At 37.7% G+C, this 24608-nt stretch overlaps 1 protein-coding gene across 1 annotated transcript in view; it reads left to right on the forward strand.

Annotated features, from left to right (window-relative positions):
* The first annotated feature begins 14349 nt into the window (after positions 1–14349).
* Positions 14350–24608, forward strand: part of GPC5 (glypican 5) — a 1045029-nt gene continuing 1034770 nt past the window's right edge. Inside the window, exon 1 of the mRNA XM_036755769.1 lies at positions 14350–14512. Coding sequence (XP_036611664.1) covers positions 14350–14512 — 163 coding nt within the window. The remainder of the gene's footprint in view (positions 14513–24608) is intronic.

A 24608-nucleotide genomic window follows, 5' to 3' on the forward strand; every position in this document is an offset into this window, starting at 1 on the left:
ATGTTCATTGATGACTTGGGAGGAATTTTATCTTAAAACAAAGATGCCAATCTATCAGGTAACTGAATTAGCCTGATTCAGTATGGTGTAGAATGAAAGTCCCATAATTCCTTTGCAGAAGAAATTTTAGTTTTAATAAAAAAGCCTAGCAAAACATGAATATGATAAAACATTTATAAAGAAAGGAAACATAAGGGGGGGGTCATACCTATTTTCTAGGGCCTTACTTGAGTTTGTGGCCTGAACCAGATTGAAATGTAATTGGCAAATATTTACAAAATAAATGAAAGTACAATAAAACACAAATATTATATTTTAAAACTAAGTCAATATGTGATCCATAGTGATCCTTATGTATGGATTAGTGGCCCATGTTTCTATATGAGTTTGATACCACTATAAATCTAAGGGAAACTAGGGTGAGATAAAAGTTTATTATTTGTTCTTTGCTCATATTTCATGCATTGTTCTATTAACTCCAGGGATTTAACAGTGACTGGTGCTAGCCAAATGGGGTGCTGTTCTCCTCCAGAAGGGAGAATAGTGAAGTGGTTCTGGTAAGGAGAACCAAGCCTTCTCTCAGACTTCACTATTCTCCTTTCTGGAAGGAAACAGCACCCTGACTTGGCTAGCAACCAGTCTGAACTCCCTCCCAGTTTTCCAGGAAGGCAACAGAAGACACATATGAACAGAGAAGCAGGAAGTAATTTGTACCTATAGAAATTCAGTCTCTACTTGGGGGACTCTTTGGGACTGAGGAACTTACAGAATTCTTAGCACTGGATTTTAAATTATATGCTATAAATCTTGGGCAAGTCACTTAATCTATATGGGCCTCCAGTCCTATTCCTAGCTGGAACATATTCAGAAATTGACCAGTCCCCCTTATGGTTACTTTAAACTTTCCTAGGCTTAAGGGAATTCAGAGGTCTTCTAAGGCAGAGAGGTCAAAATGCTGCCCACAACTCTTCCAAGTGCAGGTTTTAGGGAACATCTTGGGTTCTTGACCAGTCTCATTTTACATATAAAGAAACTTATACTCATATAGGTTAAGTGACTTGACCAGGGTCACAGAAGTAGCAAATAGCAGAGTTGTAATTCTTACTCCAAAACACTGTTCGTTCTTCTACACAGGAGAGGTTTTTTCCCTATCTGCAACTGAAAGCATCTGTGGTGGTTGGATGTAAGAGTATAACAGCTGAAACCAGGGACCTGATGACCCTTGTGAAGAAATGTGGCCACCTCAACAATCCTCAACAAGTATAGCGTATGGTTGGGTTCCATTACTGCACTAACTTTCCACTTTCTCTAGTGGAAGATTAAAGAAGGGTCTTTCTTCCTTAGATCACAATATGGGAATTCTCATTTTTGTTTTGTTTTGCTCTTCATGTCTATAATACCCATTTTCAACTATAATACACAAATAAGACAGTTTAAATAGCACAAACTATTTTATTACATGTATAAATGAATCAGAGTATGATATGTAAACAGAGAAGGCTAGTCACAGTTACATAATCTCACATTACCAACATCTTAAAGCATTGTTTATTTTCTTCTGGGACCTTCCTCTTTAATTTACAAATGTGTTGGCACCTCATAAAACCTGATATAGTAAGTCAATATATTTCCTTGCTATTCACCTTACTTTTTGAACTCTGGCTCAAGACTAGGGCTTTGCTTCTTCAGCATTCTTGGTTAATATAAAAGTCTTTTTTTCTTTACTTTCTGTATCCCGCTGTTACACCTGGTTTCACTATCTTGGAGCTGCCCATCTCTCATTAAGAGTCATCATAGCTTTCTCATGATTTATTTACCAGTTATTGATTTAAAAAATAAGTTGGGGCTATTTTATTCTATACCTTCTCACCCTGGAGCTGCTATTGACCTATTTATTTTTTAGCCAAGAACATGCCAAGAGGTTCTTTTATGCCCTGTGGGTATGTGTGTATGTGTACTGTACAGATATTTCAACAAAAACTCCAAACAAACCAAATATTCTTGAACTGGTTTATTTGTGTAGCCTCTGCAATGCAAGTATAAGGAATTTGAACTTAACCATCACCAATTGGAAAATATATTGGTTTTGAGCATAAGAGTAACATAATCAAATGTATACACAGGGAAGATTAGACTTGCTAGGTGAGATTAGGATGAGGGATGGGAAGTAGAGGCAGGAAGATCTACCTGTTAGGATGCTATTGCCATGGTATAGGTTAAGTGATAATGGATAGACATTCTAGGGTGATGGCAGTAGAAATATAGAAGAGATGATGGGGATGGGAGAGATACCATGGTTGTAGAATGGATAGAATTTGGTAATATATGAGGGAAGAATCAAATATTATACTGTTTCAAACAGTGAATGGGTAAGTGGTGGTATCAGTGACAGAAACAGTACAGTCAAAAGGTGGAAAAAGTTTATCAGGAAAGAAAATAAGATATGATTTTAGGAGCGTTGCATTTGAGGTGAGTAGGAAATTCAGGTGAATGTATCTTATAAACAATAGGATATATGGATCTGAGGCTGAAGAGAAAGGTCAGGCCTAGAAACAAGGATTAGGAAGTCATCTGTATGATGGTATTATTTAAAGCCATGGGATTGAGGCAGATTGTTAAGGGAGTAAGTGGAGAGAAAGAAAAAAAATGACTGAGGTTTCAAGCATGGGTGATGGGGAGAATGATCACTGACAATGATAGAGGAGTGAGTTGATGGCAGGATATCTATGTTTAGCAGAAAGTTGGAGATACAAGATGAGATGGACAGGACTGGAATGAGAAGTCGGGAAGTAAGATCAGCATAGAAGTTTGAAGTCTCCTGTTCTTCCTTGTTATAACAATTAATTCATATTTACATATGTAGTACCTATCTCACTCTGAATGCCCCATACTCTCTCTGGGCAACAGAGCTTTTGGCTCATAGGACTGAGAGAGGATGTATCAATGAAGAAAGAGACATGGTTGTAGGAGAGGGGTGCCTCACTCAAAAAGAGGTATGCCCAGGCAACATGGAGGTAACAGGTTTTACTTTTCTAGGGATTGCTACTGGGTATACTTGCCCTGTACTATGTAGATGAGGTGGCTAAGGCAAGAAACAGTTTACGTCCTTGTCTGTGACAGCACAGGTGAGATCAAGAAAAATATCAGCCATGGGAACACCTATTTTCTTTTGACTCCATGTCCTTATGTTGGAGAAGAATCTCTGAATCTTTGCCTGGTGACTACTCCTTTGGGATTCATGAGTCAAAAGTGAATTTTGAAGTGTTATGTATTTTCTTCCCCCTTTTGTCTGCTCAAAGGCAGCTAGGTGACACAGGAGATAGAGGGATTGGCCTGGAGTCAGGAAAACCCAAGTTCAAATCTGGTCTTAGACACTTATTAGTTGCATGACTTAGGCAAGTCATTTAACCTTTGATTGCCTCAGTTTCCCCATCTGTGAAATGGAGGATATAATAGCACTTACCTCCCAGGGTTGTTGTGAGGATAAAATGAGATAATATTTTAAAGCATTTAGCATAGTACCTGGTACACAGTAAATGTTTAATAAGATCTTCCTCCCTTTCTCCCTCTCTTCCTCCATCCCTTTCTTCCTTCCTTCCCTCCCTCCTCTCTCCTTTCCTTCTTCTTTTACTTTTTCCTTCTTTTTTCTTTCTTTCCCTCCTTCCTTCCTTCCTTCCTTCCTTCCTTCCTTCCTTCCTTCCTTCCTTCCTTCCCTCCCTCCTTCCCTGAAATGTGAATTACCTTGAACTCCTAGATTCAAAGCAACTTCTGTACTATTTGAGAACTTCCAAGATCAATGAGAATGGTATGGTAGATGTTTTACTATGAATTGTTCATTGTTTTTATTGCAGATACATTAAAAATAACGTGTAAAATGTTAGCAGTAGAATATTTGTAAGTAATTCCTCATGTCTCCCTGCTTGTGACATCTGTGAAGGAAAACTAGTTAGATGTGCTTGCTAGAGGCCCCACTACTCTCTATAACTCCATTGACCCTCATCTGTGTTTTGAACCTACCCTGTTACGTAAAGGATGAAGAACCCAAATGTGCCAAATCTAGAGAGTTATAGGACCATCATTACTTATCAACTTCATTGCTCCTACTGAAGTGGCCTGAAGGTAATTTCCCTGGTTGTGTCTTGGATTGCCTCTGTCCCCAGGTATATTTTGAACTACTCTCAACAACAGCTATTGTCAATTGACCCTGTCTGCCCTTGAGTGTCTAATTTTTGGTTTCATTACCTTGTGTGAGTTAAATTGTGACTGTTATAAAGGTCTAAAGTTTTTTAATGTCACTGACTTATTTGCCTTTTTGACAACCTCTAAGTCCCAAAGCAACAACAAACTGGGCCATCCCTTGATTCCAAATCCAGAGCACATTCCTATGTCAAAAGTGTGTAGATGAAGAAGATCAGAATGTTGAGGATTGAACTTTGAATAATGGTCATAATTAGGGTTCAAGAGGAGGAAGAGGAACCAGCAGAAGGATAGAAGGGTAGAGAGGAAGGACGAAACCAGATTAGTATACTATCATGATAGCCAAGACAGGAGAGAATTTCAAGAGATGGAGAGTGGTTAATAGTGTCAAATGTAGCAAAGTGGTAAAGGAGAATGGGAAGATAGAAAAGACCATTAGATTTTAAAATGAAAAGTTCATTTGTGATTTTCAAATAAGCTTTTTCAATAATGTATTCTTAAGCCTATTGGCTGGATGTTAATGATCAAATTAGTGGTGAAGAAATGAAGGCAGTGAGTGCATCATGGGTTAATGAGAAGCTTGGCAGTGAAAGGAGAGAAATAGAACATTAGTTGAGAAGAACAACAGAAGAGTTATCCAAAGTAGGGGAGGCCTGTGAATAGTTTTCATCCTAGGGGTAGAAAAATGGTTCTCCTGTAAACTTGACATGTTCAGAGTTAGTTCATGTGGGTAGAGAACTGTTCTTTCCTCCCCCTCCCTAGCATGAGCTCTGTCATAGAATCTTAACCAAAGAAGATAATTTAAGAATGGTCAAACGGAAAGACTCCCCATTGTCTGGGAATATGGGTTGATTGTAAACAAATAAGGTAAATTGGACTGATTGTTAATTACATTTGTAAAGTAATGTCACATCTAAGGATAGTTAATATTAGGGCTTGTATACAAATCTTATGAATAAATAGCAGAGATGAAACAGATGATAAAAGAAATCTTGAGATGAAACAATTACAGATCAATTATGACAATAGCACATAATGTGGGGAGCTTCTGGAAGTACTTCCTTTTCATTAATCAAGGATAATTATCAATTATAAGGCTTAATCATTAGTAGAGTCTTTATACTTCGCATTTTGAAAAGTTGATGATAATTGGTCTCCATTTTTAACTCCAAGTGCTCATTACACCAAGGGAGGAGTGACTGAGTTGTTTTTTTTTTTCCTTTTTAAGACTTTCCTCCTTGTCTGTGACCTTGGACAACTCCGTAAACATTTCTTAATCTCAGTTTCAGAAATTGAGGTATAATTTGTTTACTTTTTCTGGCCAAAAAAAGTAATGTATTTTAAATTTTAGAAAATCATAGAATTTTAGAGTTGGAAAGGGCCAAAGAGCTCAATTTTTTTAGCCAAACTCCTCATTTTACAAATGAGGAAAATGATATCTGTGAAACAGGGATAATTCTATTCTGTTCCTATGAAATATCATTGCAGTTGCTTTCCTGAATAAATTCTTGTTGCCAGCTTGATTTCTTGTCATTTACCTTTTAAAATAGAGAATATGTAGCTACAAATCAGTGTAAGTTGGCTTCCTTTCTGAAAAATCAGTTCTTGAACTAAAGGTTGAAGAAACCATTCCCTAAATCATCTTCTTGCTCTCAACAACATTATCATCCTCCTTGAATTTATCAATATCTTTTCAGTTTTATATCAATAGTTAAAGGATTATTATAATAATTATTATTACTTTTATTGGAAAAAAATGATTTAACTATTAGTGAAAAAAAAAATCAAAAACCTGAACTTCTGGCAGCCCTCTCTTTATCTCACTTGCTATAACTTAATGAGGAAATATCATATAAGATTAATGAATTTTAGCATTTTACTGCCAAAGACCGTAATCAGGTAATATGTGTGTGAGGCAACTAAAGAAAAAATAGAATCTTATACTTTTAATTCTTTGTTGATTTCTTGATTCAACATGATATATGACTTTTGAAGATATTGAACTTTGTGAGTGTCAGATAATCAGGTGTTTATTGTTCCTCCTTTTTGCAAGTTAAAAATCGTAATAATCACTTCATACTGATTAAATTGACAAAAATGGTCCAAAATGACAAAACTCAATATTGACTGGATTTGGGGGAAACAAACGCCCTATTATACTGTTATAGAATTGTAAATTAATTTTGTTGAGAAAGTGTACAATTTTAAAGCTAAGAATTTTTGGTAAGTACATGACAATTGCTACAAATAAAAATATTTTAAATAAATTTTGATAAATGTAGGTGATAAAGTATTATCATAAAACTTTCTCCCCTTTAAGTAATGGCTCTAGATTTCACTAAAGGGGCTCTATTGTTTTCTTAGGCTCCATGCAATTGATATAATGCCATCTGCAAACTGTATCATTGTTAGGAAGCTAATATTTTTAGAACCTTATTCAGAATACCTTTCAGGACAACAGGAGATACTTTGGTGAGCTTCTATCTTTTTATTTAAACCTAACTTAATGTTGATACTCAGAGAAAACTTGAAAAAAGTAATCATTGTAGTGGTAGTGGCATTTCTCAGAATCTTGCATAACTTTAAGTATGTTCCAGAGATGATTTGTCTGAAAATCTTCATGGCTGTATTTTGCTCTAAGTCAAATGCTTCCTTAAAAATGAACAATAATCACAACCGTATCTCATACTTGTGTCTGCCCTCAAGGAGTTTACAATCTAATGGGAGAAGACAACAAAGAAAAGGAAGCTGAAAAGACTCTGGGGTAGGGGAGTTGGGGTTGGGAAGGTGAGGTAGGAGATGGGAGAGAAGCTACATGAAGGAAAAGCCTAGAGGAATGCAGCAGGGTGGGAAGTGATAAGACAGCTAGCCTGGGTGCCCTACATAAATGAAGGATCTGGGAGGAGTTCTGCATCTCCACCTTCTCCAATCAGAATGAGGGGCCCCTGGGCAGGAGAGTGGAGTCTGCTGCATCAAATTGCCTGCAAAAGTCTATTCTTTTTGTGCTTTTTAAAAAGGGTATCCTTGATGTCTGCATATACTAGTCTCTTAAAGGCCTCAATGAAAGCCATAATAATCAGAAAGGTGATTCCTCTAACCATCCACACTAGACAAACAAGTTGTACAAGTAGTTGTCATCAAATTATTCCATGAATATATGTTTATATGATATAAATATAAATATATGTATAGAATATAGCTTTGACAAGCCCTGCAGATAGATAATAACTAAGTGCTGGAATTGAATAGTGGGGAGACAGGCTGGAATCATGTCTAGAAATTTTGTCAGTAATACCAATTTGCTCACCACTTGTAAAAGAATATGTCTTTTAATCAGTCAATCACTCAATCCACAGACATTTATTCAGGGTCTATTATGTACCAGGCACTGGAGATATAAATACAAAAGTGACACTGACCCTGACCTCATGGAGCTCATATTCTACTAGGGAAGTAAATACAAGTCATTTCAGTTATGTCTGAATCTTCATGACCCTAATTAGAGATTTTCTTGGCAAAGATATTGGAGTGGTTTGCTGTTTCCTTGTTCATCTCATTTTACATATGAAGAAACCGAGGCACACAGAGTAACGTGACTTGCCCAGGGTCACACAGTAAGTATCTGAATCCAGATTTGAACTCAAGCAGATGAGTCTCTCTGTCTCCAGGCCCAGAACTCTATCCAATGTGCCACCTAACTGCCTCAATTTAAAGGATACATATTACATGTGCATACGTAGGCTAGAAGGGAATTCTTTGCAGATAATAAATTCTGTAATCTCTAAAACACTTAGGAAATAAAAGAATAACACAGGAATTAGCTGTTTAAAGTCCAGAGGGTGACTCAGATTGTTCTTGAGTCACAAGAAATTTAACTAGCTTTTATTTGCAGCAATAGGGAAGTACCTTCAAGAAATCCCCTTTACACTTTCAGTACACATTTACTTATATAAATAATCGACTGTACCCTGAAATTTAAGAAAGCTTTGCTATGTCTGATGCAACTTCAAAGGCAAACCTCCTTGGAAGATTCTCCATCTCTTCCCTCACTCCCCCCCCCCCCAAAAGAATATACATTTACCAGTAGATAAAATGCCCCTGCAAACCTTTTACTTTGCATGATACATTCCTTTAAAAAGCATATATTCCCAGTCACAAGCCAAAGTGGACGCATCCCGCATACAAGGTCTTGGCCAATCAAAAGGCAGAAAAAATTTCAAAGTGAAGATCTAGAAGTGAGAAGCAGAGATAGGTCCTCATCTTCTCACCAATTCTGAAAAGTCCAAAGAAAATATTGAGAAGCATAGGAACTGAGATAGCACTACAGAAGAAAGCCTAAAAGGAGAGAACCTACTTAGGTTGTGTCATTCCCATTCATGTATGTTCCCTCTGCTTCAGTGTGTGACTAGACAAGCCTTGGGGAGCCCTTAAAACTATGCATCAGGAGGCAAAAGCCTTATCTCTTCCTAACTACTACTGGCCAGCTGTGGAAAACATATCTTTCTATATGTGTGTGTGTGTGTTATTCCTCTGAAACCCACTAGTACTTGCCTTTTGCCCAGGTGCTATAGATTCTAGTTACCATATTCTTGCCTCCCCGGAACAACACCACATTACTGTTTACTCAACATTTACAAGCAGAGTGAAATAATAGAATGAAAGCATGACGCGGAGTCAGAAGACCTAGGTTTGAATCTTCATTATCCTTCTAGTGACTTTGGGACAGTCATGTCTTCTTGGGTTGGTTCCCTCATCTCTAAAATGAGGGTGTTGGTTTGGATAATCTCAAAAGTCCCTTCCATCTTGAACCTAGAATCTTAGTCTTTTGCTAAATTCAATATTAAATATTATCAGTGAAGCTAAAGGGGTGCACTTTAAAATTCTAGTAGTATCTGTGTGCCTCATTTTTAGAAAAATCTTTATTTAAAAATTCACTTGGGTGATAAATGAAGGTATGATTATTTTCACCACAGAATTAGTTTAAGGTTCATTCTTCCCTTTGGGTTTTGATTTTATTTCTGAGTCCATATCTACATAATTGTTTTTGTAAAATTTTTAAAAATGGTTTGACTTTTCAGTGAATTTTTAAAAATAAGTTTAATAGAAGACCTTTGTTTTTACATTCCAGTCTGTCAGTCAATAAACATTTATTAAGATCCTGCTCTGTACCAGGCACTGTGCTAAATTCTGGGGATACAAAGAAAAGCAAAAGGAAGTCCCTGACATCAAGGAGCTTATAATCTAATGGAGTTAATACTGAATGTAGATTCCCTGTTCCCACATATTTTTAATCTAAAACAAGTTTAATACAGAACCCATGACTATATAATTGTTTTGCTACATTAAAAACAACTTGTTTATTTATATTTGAATTTTTAAATTAATATCTTGCTTTGTCAGCCATGTTATCAATTCCCTGATGGTGGGACCACAGAATTCTTTTTACCCCCAATACAGCACCTAACACAGTGCCTTGAACTTAGTTGGTGCTCAAGAAAGCATCTTTCACTTGATTTATTCATTTTTCTGAGCTGGCACACTCTTAGCATTATTCTGCCAACAGGCAGACTAGTATAGTGGCTAGGGTGTTGTATCCAGGATCAGGACATTGAATTTGGATCCTGACTCAGACACCCATAGCAATGTGGTCATGGGCATTCCATTTAACCCTTCAGAGCTTCAGTTTTTTATTTCTAAAATGGGAATGTAATAATACTTGTACGACCTCTTTCAAAGGATTATTGTAAATAAAATGCTTTGCAAATCTTAAAGTGCTACATAAATTTGGATTATTATCATTAATAATCTCTTCATTTATGCTTGTAGATTTTACCTTAAAATTATTTTGGGGATATGACTGATTCTTTCAACAATCTGGCTAGCAGCTGTTGTGGGGGTAAAAGACCAACACAAGCCCAACAACAAGAATGCTACCAGCACACTGCAAAAGCACAGGTTCTTTTGATCTGCTTTAGTGAGGAAAGCAATGTTAAGGGGTTGACAAGTTTATTTTAATTCAACATACAAATACCATTCACTTAGTTCAGGGGAAAAATCCAGTATCCTGAACTTCGGAAGAAAATACAAACAAAGTACAAACATCGACAGACAGACCTTGTCTGATTCAAATCCCAATACATAGTTACCAGAGTTTAACAAAGTCCCAACATCTGGGTTTACGAGCTGGAGGGCTTCTTAGCTACAGCTGCCCGGAGTCTCCACATGCCAACAAGAGTGAGAGCCCCGCGCAAATAGCTCTGTCTTCTCTTAAAGCATTTCAGACTTCATCAAACATCATCTGAATGACCAGAACTTAGGCTCCTATGATTGGCTCTGGAGTTGGCACCTCCCCTCAGTTAGCCCCACCTTGGGCCCCGCCTTAGTTACCAATCCACACCCACATAGGTTTTACACCTAATAGGGGTTTGGGCCTGGGGCTTAGCACCTAGTAAGACTCAATGAAATACACTGAATTACTCAAAGGAAACAAAAGCCAAACTCTTCAAGGGCACTTGGTTGAACTAAGTGCTAAGAGCCCATTTTGCTTACCAACATACTGATCAATTCTTTTAGGTAAAGATTTTGAAAGAATAATAGTAAGTAAAATTATTTGGATAAAAACTTATAAGTATAATTTAAAAGTAATAAAAATATGTTTATTCCTAAAATTGATGTTGTAACTTTCTTTTTTGTTCATCTCTTCTTATGCTCAGATCTCTTTGAGTCTTTGCATTGGATGGTGTGTGTGCAAGGTAGATGAGGAGTCAGGGAACTTAGGGTATTTCTGGTGGGTGATATGAGGCCAGGAATTTGATTTTACAATGGTGTTTCTGCATCTTCCCCTTCCAACTGGGTTGATGGAGATAAGAGGATTCAAGCAATTAGGTCAACAAATTGATGTCAATAACTGAAAAAGCACTATTGTTTTCTCTGGAGATGTACATTTTAACTATTGCTCTGGAAGAGCTTATAAACATGTGCTGCCGCTGATGCTATAGAAGCGCTGTCTTTGATATTGAATGCAAAACCAATATCCCTTCCACCTGTGGTCATTACAAGTCCCATGGCACTTTAGTAAGAGTTAAAGATATTAATCTATGTTCCCTGGCAAGATTCTGAGCTTGGGCTAGAGGCCTTCTGAAACTCAAATTCCCTTTAAGTGGTATGCATTTTTTACATTTTACATTGTGCATTTTACATTTTACATCTCATTGGTGTTAGCTTCAGATAGTGCTGAATGAAGAGAAGTTTATGTCTCATATATATACATATATATTTATGCAATCGATAACATAAATCTTGGATATTTTGGTCTAATCTATACAAGTAAATTTTTTGAGGCGTTTGGTCTGGTGATTTCATCATTGGTATGGGGACTTTCCAGTGTGAAAACAGCCTCTGCATCTCTAATTTATGATACTAGAGAATTGCCTTGGGCGATGAGAGCTCCAGTGACTTGCCCATGGATATACAGCTAGCATATGTGAGGGGCAGTACTTGAACTCATGTCTTCCCTGACTCTTAAGTCAGCTCTCAGCATTAGATCATACTATAAAAAAACCCCAACAACAAACCCCTATATCTATACATATATATGTATATATACAATACATATATAAATACATACAATAGTATGCATATATACACAAATGTGATATAATATTTACATCTATACATAATAGGTATTTTACATATATACATATATATTTTGAATGCCTTAATAATATTATCTTTCATATTGAATAAGTTAAAGTCTTGATAAATAGTTAAATTGACTTTGTATTTCTTCCTTGTGGCACTCTTACCTCAATTATATTTTCTTTGAAAAAATAAGAGTAACAAGTTGAGATATTCTTGCTAGGTTTCAAAGTAAAACCTGATTAATCAAAGATTATTTGAAGCATGACAATTTAATTGAACAAACATTTATCAAACACCTACTAGTACCAGGCACACTGCTCAGTGATGGGATAAAAAGACAAAAAATGAAATAGTCATTTGTCCCCAAAATGCTTACATTCTATTGGGGAATACAGTACATATTAAAATGAGTAAACACAAAGTCAGCTTGCAGAAAATGAGAAAGCCAACAACTGAGAGGAGGGGGTTGACAAAAGCCTCTTGTAGGAAGTGGCACTTTCTACTGTGCTTTGAAAGAAGCTAAATATCCTACATGAGAGGTAAAGGGGAATATATTCCAAACATGGGAGAGAGTATTTGAAAAGGCATGTATGCAAGAGTAGACAATGAGCAAGCTTCATTGGGGCTAATAATAGGAAAAAAATAATGTTTTCCTCCTTGGGAGTGACCTTAGATCATCTTATAATTAGTTGCCCATTGTTCAATTTTGTAAGTTCTAGGACAGACTCTTGGCTCTGTGTGACCCTGAGTAAGTCATTGAACTTCTTTGGACTTTGGATTCCTCATATGTAAAATGACTTCTAAGTTCCCTTCCAACTCAAAATCTGATTCCAGACTTCTAGTGACTTCTATCATAGGTGTAGTCATCCTTTAAGGCTAAGTTTAAATGTCAGTTACACCATGGAAGCTGCTTTCCTTCCTTTCCCCCCAAATCTTCCTAATCTGTTCTCAAAGTATTTCATACAATTATACATGTGATTCCCTTAAACTGCATGTTTTAGTTTTAAAGGATTGTCTGGGAAACTAAGAGATGAAGGACTTGCCCACAGTCACATAGCCAGTAATTGTCAGAGACTCTTGAACTAACCACTACACCATGTTTCCTTTCTTTTTAATTAGTATCGTATTTACTATAGTATTTGTGTTCATGCCATCACCCATATTAAACTGCAAGCTTTTTGAGGACACAGAGTTTTATTAGTCTTTGTGTTGTTCCCCAGTGCCTAGCACATAATACCACACATAGTAAATGGTTATTAAATGTTGTTTGAAAAAATGGGTAAAATTGTACATTACAACTTTAGAAGCCTTTCAGAATACCATAGTATTATAATTATTTTTAATGCTGGAATTGTGGACAGGTTATCTAATCCAACTTCTTTATTTTACAGGTGAAGAAACTGAGCCTGAAAGGGATAACATGTTCAAGGTCATACAGGGAGTGTGTCTAATACCAGGATTGCAATTGGAATCCTGGTCCTTTTCTTCCAAACTCAGTGTTTTTTTTGTTACATCTTCGTTCAAATAGTATCCATTTCAAAGAAAGGTAAAAAAAAAAAATTCCTATTAGAATAGCAGTGAGAACTTTAAAAAAAAAAGTGGATTCTCATCCACCCAAACATAGACATTATGTGTGTTTTAGAAAATCACTAGCAAGGTACTACTATTAAGTACAAACTATTACTGACTTTTCTTGGGGATAGATCCCATCACAGGCAACTTGAACAGAATTCCAATGGAACAAGAATCTTGATAAATGAAGAAAAATCTCTTCGTCCCATAAGTCGCGTCTGATATCTTCTTAGGAGCCTCTCTTTTGCAGATCTTTTCTTATAGCATGCTTTTTGTTCATTTGTTTTCACAGTGAGGCTCCTCTTTGAGGCTCTCCCTAAGCTTGGTAGTGGTGGGGGGGTGAGAGGGGAGAAGGGGCCAGCTCTGGCCAGACATGCTATGATGTCACACACGGGGGTGGGCTTAGATCCTGAACAATATCTTGAGGCTGGGAAAGCTGGCCGGGGGGGGGGGGGGGGGGAAGAATAAGGCGGGGTTTTTCACTCCGGAGTAGGCGGGCACGGGTTTCAGGTTTGCAGCTGGAAGCTGAGCCAGTGGCTCTTGAGAGAGTGGAGGTGCTGAAGCTCTGGCTGCTGCAGCTGCCGCAGCAGCGGTGACCACAGATACTCTCCCAGCCTCCAAGCAAATAAATGCAAACTCCATTCTGCTGTGTGGTAATGACCAGATAGAGTCCCAGCTGGCTGCTTCTTCGGCCTCAGCAGCCATCCCAAGGAAGCAAAGGACTCTCAGGTGAAATCAGTGCATGAGTCTCCTCCCGCCCTTCTCACGACTTTCCCCAGCAAAGATTCTCGGATTACTCTCTCCGATCCTAGACGTGTTTTTCCGGGCTGCACTGGGCCGGGTAAGGCAGGTGAGTCCGAGGAGGGCAGTGGTGGATAGTGTCCTTTTGCTGGGAAAAGCCGGGGTGTCTGGGCTCCTGCTCCTGTTGCTGGAATTGCGATGGAAGGAGGACCTGTCTTGCGTTTGGACTTTTTCCTCATCCTTTTGGTCCTTTTCCCTGGTGCGAGAGGCGATGATTTGCAGACCTGTGAAGAAGTTCGGAAACTTTTCCAGTTGCGGCATCTGGGACTTGTCAAAGGGCTGCCGGAAACCCCTCGGGCAGGTAAGGCACAAGGTAGGGAGTGGTGGTGAGGAGCCTCCGGGTGCGGGAGGAGACCAGTTATGGTTGCGAGCGCAGCTGGAGCTGGCCGGGAAAGAACAAGATTTGGCTGCGGATCTAGACGCGTCCCGGGACTGCTTCTGTAGCCGCTCAACACAGCCCCGCGCCTCTGACAGGCCCTTCTTAGGAAGGGGGCTGATGCAGGTGCCTGAATGTGGAAACCCTTCTAAAGCTCTGCCTGGGGTTGTGAGCAAGAGCCCGGGGCCGGTGTCCGACGTGCCAGGTGCTCAGATAGCCTCCTGGGACGTGATACGTATCCTTTTGCTCCCTGCACCTAGGCTACGGCTGCACTTGTGCCTGCTAGGTGGTTGTTCGGCGCTCTGGCTCCGAGTATATAGGAACCATGGCTTAAATGCACTAACGCAGCGGATCGTGAATCGATAGGCGACTGGCGGGAGGAAAGCACAGGAGCCAGCGCGCCTGTGCCCTGTGCGCCCTGTTGGATAGGCGTCCTGCTTAGAATTGAAGTGGAATTTCGCCTGCGTCCCCCTCCCGGCATCCTATCTCACAGGCAGAGACGGTCTTTGTGATGCTTTCTATTTTAGATAGAGAAAATGGGATTCATTCTCTCTCAAACTTAAAAATTTAAATCACAACAATCCTTGCTCTGCTCTGGAGAATCTTGGAAGGGAAGGGGGTTAAGGACAGTTGGCATAATCCGAAATTTGGACCCATATTCAAGTTAGTGAAAAGACACTGGTCCTGGATTGTTAGTTGCCCCATTTGGGGGGTTGTACTCCTTGTTTAAACCTACAGTGACTGTCTGCTAACTCCACTCTGGAAGCTATTGAGTAGTTTCTGAAGGTGAGTTTTTAGCGTATGGTGCATCCAGAGAAGAGAATAGGACAGTAGACTATTCCATATGGAATAGGTGGATCTGTTTTAGGCGGAGGGGAAGTGAGAGGAGTAGACCTGAGGTTATTGCCGACTTCGATCATACTTTAGCGTGAAGTCCCTCTGTCTTCAGGTTTATGTTGTGTGGGGCTCCTTCACACGTGGCCTAGACACACCAGTGCAGCAGGTCTGGTGCGAAGTACAAGCTCCTGGCATTTAGATAGATCACGCACTCCTTGGGCTATGTACATAAGACCAAAATAATAAGAAAGGAAGGCGGTATTGAGTAAAAATCCATTTCTGCTGGAATTTTCTAATGCGTTTACAATGGATACCTGTGACCTTGAGTTTATTTTGCTTATCTAGACTGGCTGATGCTTTATTACTTTTATCTTGGGCTTCTGATGCATTGTAGCCCTGAAAACAAAGTAGGTCATTTGGGGACACAGAGGCCAAGTCAAGTTAATCCAGATGACTTTCCCAGGACCACCTGTCAAGTGCAGGAATCCTCACTGCTCCTCTCGACCAGCCCCAGCATCCAACACCATTCTTTACTTCCTCTGTACCTTTTCAGTTTTAATGTCTTGAAATTAGTGTTCTTCCTATAATTATTTTTCTTCATTTCTCTCTTAGTTGTCAATAAACATGAAGGCACAATAGCTAAAGTAAACTTGCAACAGTAATAGGTTTTTTTAAAAAAATACCATGGTGGCTACAGGTAGGGTGCTTGGGGAGTGGTGACCATTATACATTGGCCTTTCAACCCTTGATTCCTACCTATGTTTTGCTCCTCTTGTGAACCATAAAAAAAATTTAGGATTAAGTTCTGAAAATCACCTGAGTGTTCTTTTGAAGAATGAAGAAGAAGAGCTAAGAGCTCTACTATAGCTGTTACCTGAAGCATCTATGTTTGGTCCTCTATGGGTGACCTTGGGCAATCCACTTAACCCTGTTTGCCTCAGTTTCCTCATCTGTAAGATGAGCTGGAGAGGGAAATGGCAAATCACTGCAGTATCTTTGTCCAGAAAACCCCAAATGGGGTCATGAAGAGTCAGACTCAACTGAACAATAACAAAGGGAGAACTGATACTCTGCAGTAGAGTGAAGGTTATTCAGTTTTGAGTACCTTTGCATGGTGACCCATGAAATACATGTGAAATACCAAAATTGTGGTGTTATCACTTGAATAATAATAATCTTTAATATCTAAAGTTCCAGAAAATTGCCATGAGGCCATGCTGGTAGGGTAGCAGCTTTCCTTTTTCATCTATTGCTATGTTCCATTTCTATATAACTGACTCATTTAGCTTTAAGTTAAGGTGAAAAAGAAGCATAGTAGCACTCACTTAGCTAGCTGGGCAAAGTGCCACTTCACTCTCCTCAGGACTAATGGATGTTAAAGAGCAATATGGTTATGATTAAAAGAAATGCTAAACTCCTCTTGGCATTCGCCTTACAGATGAATTCTCGTGAGAGTACTGTGCTGAATTAAAATCATGTAACACAAAGCCATAGGTGTATGAAGATATTTGAGACATAATTCTGATGGATGAAATGGCAAAAAAGCAAAAGAAACATAGATATATTTTGCCTAGTCTCAAAAGCAAATGACCAATTTTAATTACTACTTTTCAAAAAAAATCTTTTTCTTCATCATTATCTTCATGTAGAATCCATTTTTACTACAGTATTTCATTTAGCGTGGTTTGAAAGCATTTATTCCTATTTCCTTCAGGAAAAGTCTATTCATATTTACTTACCATAAATATATTTTAAACCAGTCTGTTATCCCCCTTCCCACCTACTAGCAGCCATCATTTTCTTTGCAAATGTGAATTTGCCTGGTATATAGTAATTCTGTATGGTAAACATAGGGCCTTATTCTCTTATTTTAAAAACAACTTAAATTAGATACTTCTTAGATTTATCCTCTTTTACTTAGAAATATGTACATCTTCAATGCTTCCATTCTTAAATTTCTTCTTACTCACCAATGGTTAATTTTTGAGCTATCCTGACTCAAAATGCCCATCCAGTGATCAGACAGCAGGGGGTGCGGAAGAGTTGCAAAGTTAAGACTGATTTATAATTGATATGTACAGGTAGTATAATATCTTTCTCTTACAAAGTCTTCCTGTCTTTCCAGAAAGCTATTAAATAAATCAGGTATGCTTCAAAGGTTGTGTTTATTTATTCAATAAAAAATTTGACTGCCTACTGTGTGAAGGCAATGCATATCAATAATATCTATTAGAAAGGCTTTGAAATCACTAGAATGGCATGGGCCTCTTGGTAGTATTCTTCTCTTTTTCCTGTCTCTGATCTTTTAAGTGTATGGTGTTGCTAAAGATTCTCTGTGGAAAGGAACAACGTGTGAACGTGATTAGAACTGCAGATCTAAATGCCTCATTTTGATTTCAGGTCTTGAAGAAGTAGTCAAGGTGCCCTTTGCTATTCTATTTACTATTTCCAGAAAGAAACAGTTACCAAAAGTTTCTTAAAGGTACTGTAGGCTTCCTCCCTTTTTGGTGTAGGGTATGAGATACTTTCATGATTAAATTGTTTATGTGTAACTGTTAATGCTTTAAAAAAAATTAAAAGAGGAGGATTCTGCAGGGGAAAAGAAATTCATAAAATCCTAAAGGTGCATTTGGAGCATTTAGAAAAACATATGAAGACATTTTTATGTATGCTAGCTGTAATCTGAAGGATATATAGATACCATTTGGTATGTAGTATATGAGTATAGGGAGCAGCTAGGTGACAAAGTGGATAGAGTGCCAGACCTGGAGTCAGGAAAACTCTTCTTCCTGAGTTCAAATCTGGTCACAAATACTAGCTGTGTGACCCTGGGCAAGTCACTTAACCCTGTATGACTCAGTTTCTTCATCTGTAAAATGAGCTGGAGAACTCAGAAATGGCAGACCACTCAGTATCTTTGCCAAGAAGACCCTAAATAGGGTCACAAAGAGTCACACTAAAGTGACTGAACAACAAATTAGCTGAGCTTATTGGAGTTATTCATCCTTGAAAGTTGTGTGTGTGTGTGTGTGTGTGTGTGTGTGTGTGTGTGTGATTCATTGGTGTGCATCTATTAACTTATGGTCTTAGAAAATTGACTGGTACATTGAGAAGTTGTGACTTCTCTCTGGTCCCAGAGTCAGTGTGTATCACAGTCAGGATTTCAGCCTATCTTCCTGTTTCCAAGTTTGGCTCTCAATTTTCTTTTCTAAGATACCGTTCAGCCTTTCGCCATAAATAGGAAAATACAAAAAACAATTCCTTATTCAACTATTGTAATCCCTAAAACACAAAACTCTTTTCTTTTAGACATGTAAAAAGTCTTCCATTCAGAAATATCAGTTTCTTAATTTGGATGTGATCTCACGTACAAAAAAATTGCTAGAAAATGTTTAAAAAAACATGTTTATAGATATCTAGATTGGCTCTCCTTATTAGTGTTTTAAAAATTTATAGTATATTTCTGCGTCTTTATCCATTGGAAAATATACCTTTAGGGGTAAGGGAAATGATTTTCTTATTATATCTTATACTCTCCAGTGTCTAGCTGAAAACCTTCCTTATACTGAGGGATTAATATAGCCTTGATGCAATACTTACTTATGAACTGAATTTGTGTTTTATCAACAAACTACCAGAAGAGAGGAGCAAGTCTCTAAAATCCTTTGTTAACTAAAAAAAGTAATAAGTTCCCTAGTCATTGACATCCTTTTTCCGGAGACCAGTTCTGTTAGGCATAGGGTAATTTAGGGGCTCCTGTAGTAGGATGGCTACAGTTAAAGGAAAGGTAAATATTCTCTTTCTCCTTGGCTTTATACAGTCCTCTCTTGATTTTTCTACTACCAGTTTGATGAATCCTTCTCAGACTCTTACTTGGTCATCATCTACCTCCGGCCCCTTTATTGTGAGTGAATGTCTTCTAGGACTGTCATAGACCCTCTTCTCTTTATTTTCTCCCTTGGAAATCTCATCTGTTCCCATGGGCTTAAGCATTTTTTCTACACAAATAATCCTCAAATCTAAATATCTTGAACTTTTCTGAATTCTAGTTCTCTGTAAAAACAAAGAAACTGCTGGACTTCGGTGGTTGGGGCTTCACATTCTAATGATAGGACCCTGTCTCTTTGCTCTGGAGAGTACTTTTTAGTCTTTAGGGATATTGTAGGTAATAAAAATGCTTTTTGAATTGGAGTTTTAGAATTTATAGCGTCTTATATTTGTATAATTAATGACACCTGTTGCTCAATTCTGAGGGCGAACTAGGTGATATGGTAGCGGTATGAATAATGATAACCCACTTATACATGTTTCTTTGTACCGGGTACTCAAAAATACCTCTTAGAGTGGGAGCAAAGGAGGCAAAGAATGAATGGATAGAAAATCCAAACTGTCTATAATTTAAAAGTTATAAAAATTAATTGCATTAATGGATAAGGTTATAAAATTAATTCTGCGCAGTAATATCTAAAACTGGATAGGGTCCAACTACTTGTATAAGAAATATGCCTCATGACATTTGCATTTGGATGATTTTCAGAACCATTGATAATGTTAGTGCTAGCTGCATAGCTATACAGAGATATTCTGGTCACAGTACCTTCTCTGACTCTGTTTCCAGAATCTCTGCTTTATGTGACATAGTTTTAGACTTGGGTCAAAGCAGAGGGTGGACCTTTTTACTAAGAGTTTTTATGTGAGAATCTTTCATTTGATGCCAAGGTCAAATGATCTACTTCTCTGGCAGCTTCCTGTTTGCACCCCTCAGTGTGTTGTTACCATCTCCACTTAAAAGCACATGATTCACAAAGCTTAGAGAATGACCAGAATTAATCATAAATCAAAGAATAATAAAAGCATTCGTATAGCTCATATCAGAGATTATATACAGAAATTATTAAGGGAATAGGCACTTGTATAGTGCCTACTGTGTGCCAGATACTGTGCTAAGTGGCTTTATAAATATTATCTTATTTGATCCTCGCAGCAATCCTGTGAGGTAGTTGTTGTTCAGGTTTTTAGTTGTGTTCTGACTCTTCATGACCCCATCCAGGGTTTTCTTGGCAAAGATACTGGAGGAGTTTGCCATTTCCTTCTGCAGTTCAATTTATAGATGAGTTAACTGAGGCAAAAAAAGGTTAAGTGACTTGCCCAGGGTAACACAGCTAGTAAGTATCTGAGGCCAGATTTTATCTCCGGTCTTCTTGACTTCAGGCCCAGTGCTTTATCCACTGTGTCACCAGCTATCAAATGATAATACTTGCTAGTGAGGAACCCTCATGAGAGGCCTCTATATAGCTCAGTCACCTATAGTATTGCCTCTGGTAGAATTCTAGCAGGGATAGCTGAGATCATTCTTCCACATTGGTGCTGCCCTTCATGGTCTCGGCAGAGTCTATTTAATAATGCATTCTCTGATTTTTTACAAATAGATGTCAAACCAACTGATCTGTAGTTTCTGGCAAAAAAACAAACAAACCACACACACAACAAAACTTTGTCAAGTACTTTAGAAGCATGGTATTATATAAACCTGGAAGATTCCATAGAGATCACTGTCTAATTTTCTCACTTTACAAATGTATACAACAAAGCCCAGATCAGCTAGAAGGTTAGTCTTGGTTGTCATAGTGGGAGAAAAAGTTATCTCTGTTTGTAATCTTGGGCAAAATTTGTCTATCTTGAGTCTTATGGCACATTTCTTATTTCTACTTCTGTACCATCGCTCTTCCTGTCTCACACTTCTGACTTTGGTTGCTCTGCTGCACCTCATGCCTCTAAAAGTGACTGAACATAGCATTAAAGAAGAATAGTAGAGGTAACATGCTGAATATCTGTTGGGTTAGAAATGGTAAAGGCAGAAGCTTGTGGTACATTTTCACTCAGGTTTGCTGTCATTTTGGCTTCATCAATCAGTTTTTCTGTGGTTTGCATTGGCTAGTATAGTAGTTTCTACAACATTTCATTTCTTTTTTTAAAATTTTTTTATTTGTTTTTTGGAGGGGGGAAGGCAAGGCAATTGGGGCTAAGTGACTTGCCCAAGGTCACACAGCTACTAAGTGTCAAATGTCTGAGACTGGATTTGAACTCAGGTCCTCCCGACTCCAGGGCTAGTGCTCTACTCACCATGCCACCTAGCTGCCCCAACATTTATTTTCTAAGAGGTGAAACTATTAGCAAAATTAGTCAGTAGCAAAAGCTTTTTTTAGCAAATGTGTGAAGAGGTAAAGTCTCCTGTCACTATTATATCGTGGTCCTGTGCTAGTTTTTGGTTGGAAAGAGTCATTTTAATTTTCCATATGGCTAGGAGTTCTGTAGTAGCCTCCTCCCATAACTACTTATGTTTCTCTCTCCTTTCTTCTTAACCCAAATTTTCTATGCCCTATTTCTACTCTCAGGTTCATAGATTGCTCTCCCCCTCTCCCTCCCCTCTTTCTCTCCATACATACATACATACATACATACATACATACATATACATATGTGTTTGTATATACCTTTTTGACAGTACAGTATGATATATTCACCTTTTGAATGAGGGATAATTGTCATAATGTCTAGTTCCATACACCAAGGATCTATGATATCCTTGTCATAATGACTAGTTCTGAGGATATGTGACACGTAATAAGCAATATAAATATCTCCCCCTTGTTTTAAAATGTCAAGTTCTTTAAAAAAAATTACTCCTCTATGCATTGGTATATGGCTATATAAGGCCATAAGTGGTATTTATGACTATGTTCCTTTTGATAAGCCTTTATTAATTGTACTGCCCTATTTCCTATAGATACAAAGACAAAACAAAAATAGTCCCTTCCTCAAGAAGCTTATGTTCTCCTTTCCTTATTGTTTTCTTTGGAGAATTATTGGATGTTTCCAGTATTGTTCTTTCTATGTTGTAACTGTTGACATCTACACTATCTACTTTTATGACTTTTTATTTTGGAATTTCCCTTAGTCCTTTCAAATTTATATTCTATGTCCTATAATACTGTGTAAGCGTACAGTATGATGTACTTCATTGACTTGTGCTTTTATGGATATGGGAATCCCTTCTGCAAGCATAGATTTCATGTCTTCAGTGATATGGTAGAAAGATTTATCGCATCAACCATTGTTTAATGCAACATTTCTTGGAGAGGATGAGTAGTAGTAGAAAGGCTTTCAGAGTTGGTGTGTTAGAAACAAATCAACCCTATGATCAGTCTGATGATCATCTTCATTGAAATTAGCTGGTCCTTTGATGACAAGTATAGCATCTGTTATTGGGCCTATGCCAGAAACTTTTCCAGGTTGGTATGACCTGCCAGAGCTTATGCTCAACTGATACCTTCAAGAACCCAGGATTATTATCTCCATAACATAGAGGAGTCAGTATTTACCTTGAAATTCTTTTTCAATTTCCCAAATCCTATTCCTATGCCTCATCAGCATGTAGTAATGGCCCAGTAACTTTGAATGCTTCGCAAATGGAGTACAAGCTCTGGAAAGTTATATTATCCTGTAAAGTCTTTGAGTGTGTTCTTAGCAAGAGATTGTTTGCTTTCTAAGGAACAAGGTTGCTTAGTATGAAGAAGCAAGCTCATTGTCAGGAGACTAACCATTTGGTCAGGAATATTTTTGGCCATGGCAAACTACACAACAAAGAAAAATATGAAATGTTCCATAACTTGATGCAGCCCCTTTCTACATCTACTGTGATAGTGACTGAGTGGTAGAAAAGGGGTACCAAGGGTACAAAGGGTACTAAGAATCACAAAGTTTTTAGATTGTCTAAAAGATTTACTGAGTTGTTGATGCTCCAAAAGTGAAATCTTTGTCCAGTGACTATAGAGTAGGCATGTTAATGGAGTCACAAGGTATATCTCTCTTGATAGTCTTGCTATAAATGAAAATAAAAGTCAAAAAGTAGTTGCAGCTAATTAGAAGAATAATGCACAGGCTTTTTGCAGAGAGGCAAATGCAGGAGTTCATTTTACCTGAGCACTGAAAGGCAACAAGAAACATCATTTCATGGGACATTTGGTCATCTCATACTTTAGTACTCATATTAAGTACTGCAAAAAAAGGTACCATGAAAATAATTGCAGTTTATGGGCCAGCATATAATTGCAAAGGATGAATAGATAGAGCAGTTCTCCAAAGAACTTAATACAATCCTCTAAAGTAAATTAACATATACTTTAATACTCAGACTTCAATATAAAGGTAAGCATAGGGGAAGGTTGACAAAAAGTATGTTGGAAAGCATGGGTAGGAGCAAGGAAGAGAAGTAAAAGGTTTGTATGTTATACTGAAGCTTAGCACTGTCATTAATATTCATATTTATAGGAAAAAATATAAGCTTCTAGGCTTAGAAAGGATATAAAAAATTCCCCAAATTAAATTGATTATATTGGAACAGCAAATAGTTGGTTATTGATAGGTGAGTCATATTTCAATTGCCTATCTCTATGTAATCAGAATACCAACATATAGAAGAAAAATCAAAATCAATACCAAATTAGAAGGAAAATAAAAATATTTAACACAATTCAATTAACTACACTTATTTAAGAAAGATGTTGATTCTGAAAATGAGAAGTGATAAAAGAATTGACACTAATGCAGACTATCACCATTTCTTAAGGAATTTTAACTTATGTAAATCATCTGCCACAGTGAGGAGACTAAAAAAAAGCTTGCCTCAACAGCAAATATTTGATCTCTTTGCCAGGTGGAGAGATGTGACAGCAAAAAATAGTCCTGGATTAGAATATAAAGTCATTTAAAAATCTTATAGTGAAGATTGGGGGATTATGAGCAGTGTCCCTTCATAATAATTATAACAATTTAGACCTAGCATTTCCATGTTGTCTCAAGATTTGAAAAGCACATTGGTATATCATTTGATCCTCATAATAACCCTATGAGTTAGGTGCTATCATTATCATCCCAATTTTACAATGAGGAAGTTGAGGCTGAGAGAGGTTAAATGACTTGTCCAGAGTCACGCAGCTTGTCAGTATTTGAGGTAGGATTTGAACTCAGAACTTATTTGACTCCAACTCCAGTAATTTATTCACTGTACTATGTAGCTGATAAAGTAGTACAATGGAGTGGAGGGAAACTTGTTGCAGAAAGATTTTTGAGGATGAATTTAGTCAAATAATACCAAGGACATTTAAGGATAAAATTGGAAGGA

The sequence above is a fragment of the Trichosurus vulpecula genome, chromosome 4 (assembly GCF_011100635.1).
Source record: "Trichosurus vulpecula isolate mTriVul1 chromosome 4, mTriVul1.pri, whole genome shotgun sequence".
Taxonomy (NCBI): Eukaryota; Metazoa; Chordata; class Mammalia; order Diprotodontia; family Phalangeridae; genus Trichosurus; species Trichosurus vulpecula.